The sequence below is a fragment of the Triturus cristatus genome, chromosome 4_1 (genome assembly GCF_964204655.1).
Source record: "Triturus cristatus chromosome 4_1, aTriCri1.1, whole genome shotgun sequence".
Taxonomy (NCBI): Eukaryota; Metazoa; Chordata; class Amphibia; order Caudata; family Salamandridae; genus Triturus; species Triturus cristatus.
The window spans coordinates 38,488,720-38,504,506 of record NC_140585.1 but is presented as its reverse complement, the minus strand read 5'-3'; the positions used below and the strand labels follow the sequence as shown (position 1 = coordinate 38,504,506).

Genomic DNA, 15,787 nt, shown 5'->3' with positions numbered 1-15,787 from the left:
TCATGCGCAGTCAGCCCCTGATAGTCCGCAGCCTGGACAGTATTGAACATTAATGATCGGTGTCCTTTAGTTTTATCCCATCTCTTTCTTCTTTCGTTTCCATGAGTCTTCTCCTCCACCATGGCTAGAGACTCCTCCCATATATTGCCCTTTTCTTCCCTTCCCACAATCCACTCACTTTTGCCCATCCACTCCTGGCTCCCTGTCTTTACCTTGACTTTTGTTCTTCGACCCCTGAGTCCCTGTCTCTTCCTTTACTTTTGCTCTTGGACCCTGACTCCTTATCTCTCCCTTGCGTTTTATTCACCCTCTCCTGACTCCCTGTCTCCTGTTTGACTCTTCTTCACTCTCTCCTGACTCCCTGACTCCCTGTCTCCAATTTGAATTTTCTTCATCCTCTCATGACTCCCTGTCTCCTGTTTGACTTTTCTTCACTCTCTCCTGACTCCCTGACTCCCTGTCTCCAGTCTGACTTTCCTTCACTCTCTCCTGACTCCCTGACTCCCTGTCTCCAGTTTGACTTTTCTTCATCCTCTCATGACTCCCTGTCTCCTGTTTGACTTTTCTTCATCCTCTCACGACTCCCTGTCTCCAGTTTGACTTTTCTTCATCCTCTCATGACTCCCTGTCTCCAGTTTGACTTTTCTTCATCCTCTCATGACTCCCTGTCTCCTGTTTGACTTTTCTTCATCCTCTCCTGACTCCCTGTCTCCAGTTTGACGTTTCTTCATACTCTCCTGACTCCCTGTCTCCAGTTTGACTTTTCTTCACTCTCTCCTGACTCCCTGTCTCCTGTTTGACTTTTCTTCATCCTCTCATGACTCCCTGTCTCCTGTTTGACTTTTCTTCATCCTCTCATGACTCCCTGTCTCCTGTTTGACGTTTCTTCATACTCTCCTGACTCCCTGTCTCCTGTATGACTTTAATTCATCATCTTCTGTCTCTCCCTCCCTCTGTCTCTTCATCCTCTCCTGACTCTTCCTCCCTCTGTCACTCTCTGCTTCCCCCCTGTCCCTCCCATACTTACCCCAACTCCTCCTCATCACGTCTTCCTCTCTCCCAACAGGGATCCTCCGTGTTCGTGATAATCACAAAGATGATTCTGACAGAAAACCAGGTGCAAGGCTTCTGTCCTGAGGTGAGTGAGGGCTGGGGGAGGGGCGAGGCAGGCTTAAAACCAGGCGGGGCAGGGGTAAGGCTACCAATAATCCTCGTGTGGCGAGCGCCTTGAAGGGTCAGAGGCAGCTATCACCGCAGGGATGTGTCCACCTGCTGGGGATGTTGTACATTTCCAGGGCACCATTGTGACATGTTGCCAGGGAGTTCTCTGGGGTTAAATATGGGTATTTACAGACCCCAGCTCGCTCTACCACTAGAGGTGCCGTTGAAGACAAGCAGGTAAGGTACCCCAGATGGGGCCCATCCACCAGCTTTTGGATAGCTCTAACACATCTCTCCGTATAAGGGGCAAAGTCGGCGTCACCTCCTGGGGTGCCGATGTGTACCGCGGTGTGTTGACGGTAACCACCAGGTACTGTGGTGTGTTGGCGGTAACCACCAGGTACTGGGGTGTGTTGACAGTAACCACCAGGTACTGTGGTGTGTTGCGGTAACCACCAGGTACTGGGGTGTGTTGACAGAAACCACCAGGTACTGTGGTGTGTTGGGGTAACCACCAGGTACTGGGGTGTGTTGGCGGTAACCACCAGGTACCGCATGTGTTGGCGGTAACCACCAGGTACTGTGGTGTGTTGGCGGTAACCACCAGGTACTGGGGTGTGTTGGCGGTAACCACCAGGTACTGTGGTGTTTTGACAGTAACCACCAGGTACCTCGGTGTATTGGCGGTAACCAGCAGACACCACGGTGTTTTGGCGGTAAAGACTCTGCTTCACATCTCAGATCTTCCAGATGGGCACATCCACTGCCCTCTTCCTGAAGTCTTCTCGTCTGCATCTGGAAGAACCTGGCTCAGCTTCTCTTTCATATCTGATCTTTTCCTTGCAGACAGAGGTGAAGTATGCCTGCACCAGTGACGAGAAATGTAAGAGCTTTTCATCTGGGACAACAGGAAACGGTGAGGGCTGGTGACTGTCTGAGCCTCTCGGCTCCATCTCTGAACACACAGATTCTTCCTTGGCCAGAGGTCATCTCTAGCTGCTCTTGCTTGTCTCTCTTTATCCCCATCTCCATTCACTGACATCATCCTCTTCACATTCATGCTTGTCTCCCTACTCTCTTTTTGCCTGTGTCACAGCATCCTGCGTGGTTTAACATGGTTGCAGGTTCAACTTGAGAGTGCACGCTCAGCTCGAGTGCTCTATTTAACGTGCATTTAGGTGTACTTCTGAGTGCATGCTCAGCTTGAGTGCTCTATTTAACATGCATTTAGGTGTGCTTCTGAGTGCACGCTCAGCTCGAGGGCTCTATTTAACGTGCATTTTAGGTGTACTTCTGAGTGCACGCTCAGCTCGAGGGCTCTATTTAACGTGCATTTAGGTGTACTTCTGAGTGCACGCTCAGCTCGAGTGCTCTATTTAACATGCATTTAGGTGTACTTCTGAGTGCATGCTCAGCTCGAGTGCTCTATTTAACGTGGATTTAGGTGTATTTGAGAGTGCACACTCAGCTCGAGTGCTCTATTTAACATGCATTTAGGTGTACTTCTGAGTGCATGCTCAGCTCGAGTGCTCTATTTAACGTGGATTTAGGTGTATTTGAGAGTGCACACTCAGCTCGAGTGCTCCATTTAACATGCATTTAGGTGCACTTCTGAGTGCTCTATTTAACATGCATTTAGGTGTACTTCTGAGTGCTCTATTTAACATGCATTTAGGTGTACTTCTGAGTGCACGCTCAGCTCGAGTGCTCTATTTAACATGCATTTAGGTGTACTTCTGAGTGCATGCTCAGCTCGAGTGCTCTATTTAACATGCATTTAGGTGTACTTCTGAGTGCATGCTCAGCTCGAGTGATCTATTTAACGTGGATTTAGGTGTATTTGAGAGTGCACACTCAGCTCGAGTGCTCTATTTAACATGCATTTAGGTGTACTTCTGAGTGCTCTATTTAACATGCATTTAGGTGTACTTGTGAGTGCATGCTCAGCTCGAGTGCTCTATTTAACGTGCATGCAGGTGTACCTGTGAGTGCATGCTTGCCTCTAGTGCTCTGTTTAACATGCTTGCAGGTGGACTTGCGAGCACACACTTGCTTCCAGTGCTCTTTTTAACACGCATTCAGGTGCACCATCCATGCATGCCCTATTTACAATTTAACATGCATGCCTGTGCACTTGTGAGGGTACACTAACTGCAAGTGCTCTATTTAACATGCATGCAGGTGCTCTTTTAACATGCATACAGGTGTACTTGTGGGCGCATGCTTGCCCCAGTGCTCTATTTAACATGCATGCAGGTTGACTTGTGAGTGTACGCTAGCTGCAAGTGCTCTATTTAACATGCATGCCAGTGTACTTGTGAGTGTACGCTAGCTGCAAGTGCTCTATTTAACATGCATGCCGGTGTACTTGTGAGTCTACGCTAGCTGCAAGTGCTCTATTTAACATGCATACAGGTGCTCTATTTAACGTGCATGCAGGTGTACTTTTGAGCGCACGCTTGCCCCAGTGCTCTATTTAACATGCATGCAGGTTGACTTGTGAGCGCGTGCTCGCCTTGAGTGCTCTATTTAACATGCATGCAGGTGCACCGTGCATGCAGGTGCATTCTGAGTGCACGATCGTCCCAAGTGCTGTATTTGCCATGCATTCAGATGCACTTGCGCATGCATGTTCGCCTTGAGTGCTGTATTTAACATGCATGCAGGTGTACTTGTGAGTTCACACTCACCTGCAGTGGTCTATTTACCATCCATGCAGGTGTACTTGTGAGTGCACGCTCGCCTTGAGTGCTCTGTTTAACTTAAAGGAGTATTTGTCAGTATACATTAACCTTGAGTGGGTCATTTATTATAACATACAGGAGTTATATGATGAAACCCCACATACATTTGCCACGTATGCCTTTACAACGCAGTCTCTACCCACACTGCAACATTATCATGCAAGTCATTAAAACGACTAGCCTTAGGGGGGTGCTGGACTTTGGAATTGTATAATGTACTATTCCAACTCCTGTCCACGCAAGAGTAGGGAAGGTGTTGGACTTAAAATCCAACACCAGTCCAACAACCCACCCCCTAAAGCAAGTCGTTGTAAAGACTTGCAGGGTAAAGAAACGCATGGTAACATCGCAGTCGGGGTAGTGACTGCATTGTAAAGGCACATTGTGGTTGTGACTGTGTAGTAAAGGCTGTTTCCCACATACAAGTGTATTTTTGAATGGACGCTCACTTTGAATGGTGTATTTGACATAGATACAGTTGTATTTGTGAGTGCACACTCTCCTCGATGGATGGCGTTTGGTACTGTGGTCGGATAGTATTACCCAGCTCTATGGTATTTAGTGTATTTCCAGGTGAAACAGGTGAGAGCACTAGGCCTCACAAGTGTGCATGGTGTGCGTGCACAAAAAAGAGCAGGGATACAAACGACATAGCCATGACGACGGCTCCAGACCCCACCGGGCTCACAGAGTAGGCCAAAACATGTTGGCACAAAACTAAGGGTATAATTGAATACTTGCAATCAATAGAACCCACACATTTCTCGTTTCTATCCATACCCAGGTACCCTACTAATAAAGTAAAACCTTTGGATACACCTTGAGTTATTTTTAATACATCACTTTTCTGGATCCCTGCTTATCCACTTTGCTTTATCTAAGAACTCCCATTTCCACCTATGGTTGAGTCCACCCTGGTAGTACCATCTTACCAGGATGTGGACAGGCGCAGATGATGAAGCATGTCACGATAAGTGAGTGAGGCGTCTACTCCATTATCTTTGGATAACCCCTGAATATTTAGGACACAGCAGAGGTAACACCTGACATCCTGACACAATAGGGAACCAGATGTTTCCCCATAAGAATCTCTTGTTAATCAGTTGCTCATGTGTGTGTGAGTAATCTCAGGCTGTTTCTGTTTTATCTCTGTCCTGTTTAATCTCAGGTCATGTCTCTCTTATCTGGGTCCTGTTTAATCTCAGGTCACGTCTTTTTTATCTGTGTCCTGTTTAATCTCAGGTCGCGTCTCTCTTATCTCTGTCTTGTTTAATCTCAGGTCGCGTCTCTTATCTGTGTCCTGTTTAATCTCAGCCTGTGTCTCTCTGATCTGTGTCCTGTTTAATCACAGGCTGTGTCTCTCTGATCTGTGTCCTGTTTAATCTCAGGCTGTGTCTGTCTGATCTGTGTCCTGTTTAATCTCAGGCTGTGCCTCTCTTATCTGTGTCCTGTCCTGTTTAATCTCAGGCTGTGCCTCTCTTATCTGTGTCCTGTTTCATCTCAGGTCGCATCTCTCTTATCTGTGTCCTGTTTAATCTCAGGTCGCGTCTCTTTTATCTGTGTCCTGTTTAATCTCAGGTCGTGTCTCTCTTATCTGTGTCCTGTTTAATCTCAGGTCGTGTCTCTCTTATCTGTGTTTTGTTTAATCTCAGGTCGCGTCTCTTATCTGTGTCCTGTTTAATCTCAGGCTGTGTCTCTCTGATCTGTGTCCTGTTTAATCTCAGGCTGTGTCTCTCTGATCTGTGTCCTGTTTAATCACAGGCTGTGTCTCTCTGATCTGTGTCCTGTTTAATCTCAGGCTGTGTCTGTCTGATCTGTGTCCTGTTTAATCTCAGGCTGTGCCTCTCTTATCTGTGTCCTGTCCTGTTTAATCTCAGGCTGTGCCTCTCTTATCTGTGTCCTGTTTCATCTCAGGTCGCATCTCTCTTATCTGTGTCCTGTTTAATCTCAGGTTGCGTCTCTCTTATTTGTGTGCTGTTTAATCGCAGGCTGTGTCTCTCTCATCTGTGTCCTGTTTAATCTCAGGCTGTGTCTCTCTTATCTGTGTTCTCAGGTAACGTCTCCCTTATCTGTGTCCTGTTTAATCTCAGGTTGCGTCTCTCTTATCTGTGTCCTGTTTAATCTCAGGTTGCGTCTCTCTTATCTGTGTGCTGTTTAATCTCAGGCTGTGTCTCTCTCATCTGTGTCCTGTTTAATCTCAGGCTGTTTCTCTCTCATCTGTGTCCTCTTTAATCTCAGGCTGTTTCTCTCTCATCTGTGTCCTCTTTAATCTCAGGCTGTATACCCCACATGTGTCCTCTTTAATCTCAGGCTGTATACCCCACATGTGTCCTCTTTAATCTCAGGCTGTATACCCCACATGTGTCCTCTTTAATCCCAGACAGTACCTACACTTTTTGTCTCCTGTTCAGCCTCAGACTCTGTTTCCTCTGCTTGTATCCTGTGTGAGCTCTTTCTTTCTCTCCTGCCTATCTCCTGTTTTAATTCCAGGCTATGTCTCTCCTGTGTGTGTCCTATCTTACTTCTGTCTGTGGCCCCCCTTCCTGTACCATGCCTAATTGCTGACTTTGCTTCTCTCTTTCCACAGGGTACCTGACTGGCCGTTGTGTGAACTTCAGCCCCAAATTCCGGACTTGTGAGATTCAGGGCTGGTGCCCCACTGAGATCGACACTGTTGGCGCGTGAGTGTCTCAGTGCAGAGTACCTTGTGTGACCTCCAAAGGGTGAATCTCTAGAGGTTCTCCTCCTGATGCTCTGGGGTACCACTTCAAACATCATCTCCAGCACTTGTCTCTTCCAAATGGTCAGGTTTAACTGTAGTGGTTGTCTCCTCAGGGTGATCAGGTGTGCTCCATAGGAAAAGTGCCATCAGGGCGGTCTCTCAAGATCACCAGGACTGTGCCATCGGGGAGGAGCTGCAGGGCCAAGTCCGGGTGCGCAGGCATGCTCTATAGAACAGGGTCTGCAGTAGATGGTCAGGTGTACTTTAAAGGACAGTAACTGTAGTGGTTGTCTCCTTCGGGTGATCAGGTGTGCTCCATAAGGCTGGTGCTGCCAGGCCAATCTCTCCAGATCATCAGGAGTGTGCCATCAGGGAGGAGCTGTAGCACCAAGTCTAGATGTGCACTATATAACAGGGTCTGCAGTAGTTGTCTTCTACAGATGATCATATGTATTCCATCAGAGAGGAGCTGCCTTGGTTGTCTTCTCCAGGTTATGAGGTGTAGTTTACAGGAGAGGATCTGTCCTTGCAGTCTTCTCCAGAAAATCAGGTCCTCTCCACCAGAGAGGAGCAGCCTTGGTTGTCTTCTCCAGGTTATGAAGTGTAGTCTACTGGACAGGGTCTGTCCTAGCAGTCTTTTCCAAGTAATCAGGTCCTCTCCACCAGAGAGGAGCAGCCTTGGTTGTCTTCTCCAGGTTATGAAGCATTGTCCACAGGACAGGGTCTGTCCTCGCAGTCTTCTCCAGAAAATCAGGTCCTCTCCATCTGAGGTGTAGTCTTCAGGACAGAGTCTGCCCTAGCATCCTTCTCTAGGTAATAATCAGGTGCTCTCCACCAGAGATGAGCTGCTTTGGTTGTCTTCTCCAGGTTTGAGGTGTAGTCTACAGGACAGAGTCTGCCCTAGCATCCTTCTCTAGGTAATAATCAGGTGCTCTCCATCGGGAGTAGCTTGTGTGGTTGTCTCTTCCGCTCCTCCAGCTGATCAGGTGTACTCTGTAGTACAGAGTCTTCTCCAGGTGAGTGCTGTCGTTAAGGAGCTGCCATAGTTGCTTCCTCCTAGTGATCAGGTCTACTCTATAGGAGAGGGTCTGGCAGTCTCCTCCAGAAAAACAAGTGTCTTACACCCGACAGGAGCAGCAGTAGCTGCCTCGCACAAATAATCTGGTGTTGTCGGTGAAAAGGAGGTTCAGTGGTTGTCTCCTCCATATGATTTGGCATTCTGGAATGAGATGTACAATGTCCCACCTTGTGACAGTCGTGTCTCGTCTTCATCCAAAGAGAGACACAGTTTTGAGAATACCAAAATAGCGTTTTTTTAAAATATTGTTAACCTAAATACCGCCTTCCTATATTTAGAATAGGAATGACAAAAAGATAATGTCCAGAATATTGTGGAGGAGATTATTGTCAACAATAAATTTAAACTTTAAAGCAATATATCATGATAATATAAACTAAATAGTTTTCATTAATTACTTCACTATGCATATATATAGATATTTACAAGCATACATATAAATATTTCAGTATATATATATATCTAGGTAAGAGCAGTTCCTCTAAATGGCCAATTTGGAGAAATTCGTTGTGAGTCGGCTGTTAAATCTAATCTGGGAGGGGAAAATTAAATTTCAGATCTTGTTTCCCTCACACACCTGTTAGGGTGTCATGCTTCATCATTGGGCGCTCCTCGTCGGACCGGCGCTGCAATGTCCAACGGGCCTGGTGGCATCTTTAGCGGAGATCTTTTGATCTGAGAACGCCGTTTATGTGAAGACCATGTGTGTGACTGTGGAGGGTAGTGACTCCTAAAGAATGTAGGGGTTTGAAAAAGCTAAAATAGACCCTGGCCCCTCGATAATTTTAATTAGGTTAGGTAGGGCTGGGACTAAGTAAAACCAGGGAGGCTACTCAGGTGATTCTAGATATCAGGGTAGCCTATAGTTGACAGGGGTCAACATGTTTCGTGTCGTATATGCTCAAAATCGAGCGACACTTCTTCAGGACCGTGGGACCAACCATAAGTAAATATACCACAGTTCTTATAAAGGGGTATCTTGGGTCAACCACACGTAATACTGAACCTAAATATGGTCCAGATTTGAAGGCTCCGCCTAAACAGAGGGAGACAAAAGGCAGAGGACAAGCAAAAGCCACCCATTAACAGCTCGGTCAAGAATTAAAGGTCCAAATATAACGTAGAGGGGTCAAATAACTCCTCCAAAAGGACCAAAGTTTCTACTCTCAATAACAAACTAGTTAGAGAGAAAAACATTAAAAACAAAAACGTCAGCCAGTACACGTGAAACACAGATGAGTTTATGTCAAGCAGTAATAAAAGACTCAATTAACCTTGCATGCCACAGGAGATTACAGGGTATCAGTTCTTACCTCAGAATGAGGGGGTCAGTGCTTCATAGGTGAAGGAGTAGCAACCGGACCACTGGAACGGTCCCACTATGATAAAGATATAACAGAAGCATCGCCAGATAACATGCTGTACAACACGTGAGTGAGATAATAGACTCTATCAATACTATGAGCGTGGGAGGTGTTGCTCTGTGTGGTCAAAATGCTACTTAATTCGAATCTACTCTGTCCTCACATAAAGCAAGGTCCGAGGTGGTGGGGGACTAGAAGGTATAGCACACACTCGTGGTTGTAGGTGTCCGGATAGCAAGTGATGACTGTCACGGAACTCCGTGAGTAGGGACTAACACGGTGTTACAAAGTCCGAGGTGGTGGGGGGCTAAGAGGTGTAATACACACTCGTAGTTGAACATGTCCAGATAGCAAGTGATGACTGTCACGGTAATCCGTAAGCGAGAACTGACACGGTAAACGAAGTTAACTCTAGGTGCGGTATACAGGGATGTGTTCCTCCGGTGGAAAAAGAGCTTAATAGTTCTAGTGATAAAAAGGACAAACACCCTCAAGGAAGTATACCAATTAATAATAGACCCCAATCGGGCTAGATACCGTGACCGGACATGTAGGGGCGGTATAGAGATGTGAACGGAGAAAATGGTGCTGGTATTAACCCTCGACTAGAACTCCGGTCGGGACACCGTAGTGGTGGCGTTCCGCATAGTGAACGTAACTGAAGACTTACCCGAATGTGGCAGCGGGCAGGCCAAAACAGGACGTGTCTGCTCCTCACCTGAATATTACCGGTACTGGAGTCACTTCCTGTATTTGACCGTCAACTTTGTAGCGAAGTCTCGCGAGACTACTCGGGAGGGCGACATCTTGTCCCGAGAATAGTGCCTCACCTGAGAATAGGCAACGCTGTGCGTGCTATGACGGACTGCTACTAAAAGATATAGTCGTAGTTTTACAAAGCTATATCGTTACAGACTCTTGTGCTTGAACGGAACCGTATTAGTTTGCACAGATCGAGATATTAAGAGTTGCGTGTTGCAAGCCCACTTTCAATGGAGGGGGAAGTGTTTATAGGGGCTGATGTTAGCCGTGCAGTTACATACACGAGTAGCAAAGTGGCAAAGTGTATGTGGAGGAACATAACATCCATGTCCAGAAGAGGAGACGTTATGTATGTATAGGATACGCAGGGTATAGCTAGGTGATATATACAAAAGGGTTAGTGACAAATGTTTACATATGTGTAGTTTCTATGTATGTATGGAGGCACGGGGTTCTGAGAAAGAATGAAAATAGTGGAACATTCCCTTCAGTGGCCACAAGTTGTGCCACCACCATCCATGGTAGCAAAGGTGTGGTATAGACAGAAACCACATATGGTGTATGTGTTATCAAGTTATTTCAGTCCACGGGATGTCATCATTAAGACCCCTTACTTGGGAGGATAAGCGAAAAATCCATCTCTGTTCAGTTTCAAAAAGTTTATCGTGAGACCATGAGGGGTTGCTTTCAATCACGGTCCACTGTAAGTCATTGTGTCCATGTGGGTGAGTGAGGTAGTGTGTACTCAGTTTTGTCGTAGATCTTCCACACCGTATATTGCTGCGGTGTTCCACAATCCTAGTCTTGACTGGACGTGTTGTCATGCCGATGTATCTTAATTTACAGGGGCATGTAATCAAGTAGACGCAATTACTGGAATTACAGTTAGTATGTTTTTTCTGAGTCCAGACTTTGCCTGTTTCAAGAATGAGCTCTTTGGTTGCCTTGGTAAGGTCACACACTCCGCACATACCGCATGGGTAATGTCCACGAACAGGATCCATATCCCACAAGGTCCTTTGTTTTGTTGGTTTTTCTATCTTGGGACGGGTATGTACTAGGATGTCACGTAAATTACTTGTGCGTTTATTCGCAAATCTTGGAGGGGGTAAGGACACTTTTCCTGTAGTCAAGATCTTCCAGTTCTTTTTAATGATCTTCTGGATCATGTTAGATTCTGGTGTGAAGGTTGTCACGCATGTCAATGATTCATCAGTTTGCTCTATTTTTGGTTCCAGCAGAGATTCTCGGTTGTTATTGAGTGCTCTTTTGTTTGATCTTTTAATGATAGATGTGGGGTAGTCCCGAGTTTTTAAGTGGTGACTAAGGATGGCCGCTTCCTTTTTGTAATCGCTGGTCTTTTCGCAGTTCCTGCGGAGACGTAGGAACTGTCCGAAGGGCAGGTTGTCCCTTAGGGCTTTTGGATGGTAGCTTCCATATAATAATAAGCTATTACGATCTGTGGGTTTCTTGAAGGTCTTGGTTGATAGCCCGCCATCCTGTAAGGTTATGGTAAGGTCTAGGAAGTGGAACTCTGTGGATGATACAGACCGGGTAAACCTCAAGTATGGATCCAGGGAATTAACCCACGTGAAGAATCTATCACACGTCTCGCTGTCACCTTTCCATAGGATCAGGATGTCGTCGATGTAGCGTTTCCACAATACAATGTTGTCGCAAAAGATGTTGTCTGTCAGATGAAGACGTTCAAAGTCAGCTACATAGAGGCAGGCCAGGCTTGGAGCAAAGGTACTGCCCATACAAGTACCTTGGGTTTGATAGAAGAACTGGTCTTTGAATTGGAAATAACTCTCACACATGGCTATCGTTGCGCACTCCATAATGAACGACACTGGTGTGATAGAAGTCCAGTTTTCTTTTAGGAGAAGTTCCTCAATCACTCTAAGGGTTTCTGTTTGAGGAATATTCGTATAGAGTGCCTCCACATCCAATGTCATAAGGAGGTTCACTTGGTTATTGGTATTGAACTCGGATATGAGATTCAAAACATCCCTTGTGTCCTGCAGATATGATGGTATACGTTTCACTAAGGGACGAAGAAAGTGATCGCAGAATTTGCTAAGGGGTTCCAATACTGAGCCGATCCCTGACACTATAGGGCGTCCAGGAGGGGGATTTTGGCCTTTGTGAATCTTGGGGAGCGTATAAAACGCTGGTGTGCGTGGTTGTGAGTTCACCAGGAAGGCGGCCTCATTTCTGGAAATCCAGCCCTGAGTTTCTGCTGACTCCACGATAGATTTTATCCTCGTCATTAATCTCCCTGTTGGATCCGCATTTATTCTCTTGTAGTACTTTTCTTGTGAGAGTTGGCGTAGGCACTCGTTGTCATAGTCTGTAGTGTTCATTAAGACAATAGCGCCACCCTTGTCTGCTGGTTTGATTGTAATGGTAGGATCTTCGTTAAGGATCTTTATGGCATCTCTCTCGGCTTTTGGGAGGTTGTCGTAGTGTGATCTTGTGGGAATATTATTTATTTCTTTCAATACAGCTTGTTCAAAAGTTAACACCTCATGGGGAATAATCCCATCATGTGGTGTGAATGTCGATGGTGGACGCAAGCCTGAATCCGTGGATTCCTGGGGGGTCTTATCTTGAAAGAAAGCCCGTAGGCGTATCTTTCTAAAGAAGTTGTGGAGTTCTTTGTGTAGAAGGAAATGATCCACACGTGGAGTAGGTACGAATCCTAAACCCCTATTTAGAGCTTTTGTTTCAATAGGCGTAAGGTTTTTGTTTGATAGATTGACCACTAGGTTTTGTTGTTCTTCCTGCTCCTCAATTCCATTCGTTCCTGCTGTTGGGGAATGGGTTGGTCCTGCCATTGGACTTGTTTGGATTGCCCGTCTCGTCTTCTGCCTCTTCCCCTGCCCCGGCCTCTTCCTAAAAAAGGCTGCTGGTTCTGGTTGAAATGGTACATGGGTGCGGGCATATGGTACATCGGATTCCAAGGTGGTTGTTGGCCATAGAAGGGATTCATTGGGTATCCATACATGGGTGGTGGTGGTTGTCCCCAGTTCTTCTTCAAGCTAGAACGACTTTCATTGCTCGATGTACTACTGTTTGAGTTGTAGCGTGGTCTGCTCTCTACCGAGCTGCCATCTGAGGAGTCTTCGCCACAGGGCGCTTGGTAATCTTCCTTGATATAGGGATACACTTTCTCCTTGTCAAATCTCTTTATATCTTTTTGCAGTTTTGCGATTTTCTGACGCATAAGATGGTTCTTGTGATCATCTATCTCGGCATTGATTTCTGTTAGCCTACTTTTGTAAGCGGTGATGTTAATAGAGGCTTTTAGGTTGTTTTCCGCGATGGTAATTTCAATAAGTAGTTTGTCAGCCAGACGTTTAGCAGTATTAATGATCAGGATCAACCAGTCCCTGGTGCACTTCCAAGCCACCAGGGACCATTCCTTTCTGAACCCAATGTCTTCCAGGAATATTCTGGGTGCATTAGTGACCAGTAGGCCGTTCGGAGCGATGTTTGCCCTCAGGTATTCTGTCATCATTGCACCGTGAAGTGCAATCTTAGTCTGTAGTTTCTTCTGATTTGTAATAGAGTTCCAGTCTTCAGTGGTACTGCAGGATGGAGTGCTGCTGTCAGTTTGCAGTAAGGAAGGGGCCCGTAGGATTTCTGACACCATGTCATCAGAGAAACTTAGCCCATGATTATCCATGGTGAGATGTTAAAGGTATGTCCCTAGGCGTTGGAAGTTGGGAATATGTTTTCTGCTTGAAGCTCAGAGTGGCTACTGGTATAGAGTAGGACGTGATACTAGCTCAAGTGTGGGAATGTTTAGGTCCCTCGGCAACAGTGCCGTGCATAAACATGTAATCAGGAGGGGGGACAGGAGAGCTGGTTATTTAGAGAGGTCCTGTTCTAATGCTCCCGGGGGTCTATGTAGGAAAAACAGGTAAGAGCAGTTCCTCTAAATGGCCAATTTGGAGAAATTCGTTGTGAGTCGGCTGTTAAGTCTAATCTGGGAGGGGAAAATTAAATTTCAGATCTTGTTGCCCTCACACACCTGTTAGGGTGTCATGCTTCATCATTGGGCGCTCCTCGTCGGACCGGCGCTGCAATGTCCAACGGGCCTGGTGGCATCTTTAGCGGAGATCTTTTGATCTGAGAACGCCGTTTATGTGAAGACCATGTGTGTGACTGTGGAGGGTAGTGACTCCTAAAGAATGTAGGGGTTTGAAAAAGCTAAAATAGACCCTGGCCCCTCGATAATTTTAATTAGGTTAGGTAGGGCTGGGACTAAGTAAAACCAGGGAGGCTACTCAGGTGATTCTAGGTATCAGGGTAGCCTATAGTTGACAGGGGTCAACATGTTTCGTGTCGTATATGCTCAAAATCGAGCGACACTTCTTCAGGACCGTGGGACCAACCATAAGTAAATATACCACAGTTCTTATAAAGGGGTATCTTGGGTCAACCACACGTAATACTGAACCTAAATATGGTCCAGATTTGAAGGCTCCGCCTAAACAGAGGGAGACAAAAGGCAGAGGACAAGCAAAAGCCACCCATTAACAGCTCGGTCAAGAATTAAAGGTCCAAATATAACGTAGAGGGGTCAAATAACTCCTCCAAAAGGACCAAAGTTTCTACTCTCAATAACAAACTAGTTAGAGAGAAAAACATTAAAAACAAAAACCTCAGCTAGTACACGTGAAACACAGATGAGTTTATGTCAAGCAGTAATAAAAGACTCAATTAACCTTGCATGCCACAGGAGATTACAGGGTATCAGTTCTTACCTCAGAATGAGGGGGTCAGTGCTTCATAGGTGAAGGAGTAGCAACCGGACCACTGGAACGGTCCCACTATGATAAAGATATAACAGAAGCATCGCCAGATAACATGCTGTACAACACGTGAGTGAGATAATAGACTCTATCAATACTATGAGCGTGGGAGGTGTTGCTCTGTGTGGTCAAAATGCTACTTAATTTGAATCTACTCTGTCCTCACATAAAGCAAGGTCCGAGGTGGTGGGGGACTAGAAGGTATAGCACACACTCGTGGTTGTAGGTGTCCGGATAGCAAGTGATGACTGTCACGGAACTCCGTGAGTAGGGACTAACACGGTGTTACAAAGTCCGAGGTGGTGGGGGGCTAAGAGGTGTAATACACACTCGTGGTTGAACATGTCCGGATAGCAAGTGATGACTGTCACGGTAATCCGTAAGCGAGAACTGACACGGTAAACGAAGTTAACTCTAGGTGCGGTATACAGGGATGTGTTCCTCCGGTGGAAAAAGAGCTTAATAGTTCTAGTGATAAAAAGGACAAACACCCTCAAGGAAGTATACCAATTAATAATAGACCCCAATCGGGCTAGATACCGTGACCGGACATGTAGGGGCGGTATAGAGATGTGAACGGAGAAAATGGTGCTGGTATTAACCCTCGACTAGAACTCCGGTCGGGACACCGTAGTGGTGGCGTTCCGCATAGTGAACGTAACTGAAGACTTACCCGAATGTGGCAGCGGGCAGGCCAAAACAGGACGTGTCTGCTCCTCACCTGAATATTACCGGTACTGGAGTCACTTCCTGTATTTGACCGTCAACTTTGTAGCGAAGTCTCGCGAGACTACTCGGGAGGGCGACATCTTGTCCCGAGAATAGTGCCTGACCTGAGAATAGGCAACGCTGTGCGTGCTATGACGGACTGCTACTAAAAGATATAGTCGTAGTTTTACAAAGCTATATCGTTACAGACTCTTGTGCTTGAACGGAACCGTATTAGTTTGCACAGATCGAGATATTAAGAGTTGCGTGTTGCAAGCCCACTTTCAATGGAGGGGGAAGTGTTTATAGGGGCTGATGTTAGCCGTGCAGTTACATACACGAATAGCAAAGTGGCAAAGTGTATGTGGAGGAACATAACATCCATGTCCAGAAGAGGAGACGTTATGTATGTATAGGATACACAG

At 46.2% G+C, this 15,787-nt stretch overlaps 1 protein-coding gene across 1 annotated transcript in view; it reads left to right on the top strand.

Moving 5' to 3' along the window:
• P2RX3 (purinergic receptor P2X 3) overlaps positions 1 to 15,787 on the top strand; it is a 444,899-nt gene that overhangs the window by 325,924 nt on the left and 103,188 nt on the right. The window contains exons 3-5 of the mRNA XM_085651436.1: positions 1,067 to 1,138; positions 2,008 to 2,077; positions 6,493 to 6,586. Of these exons, the coding sequence (XP_085507562.1) occupies positions 1,067 to 1,138; positions 2,008 to 2,077; positions 6,493 to 6,586 (236 nt within the window). The remainder of the gene's footprint in view (positions 1 to 1,066; positions 1,139 to 2,007; positions 2,078 to 6,492; positions 6,587 to 15,787) is intronic.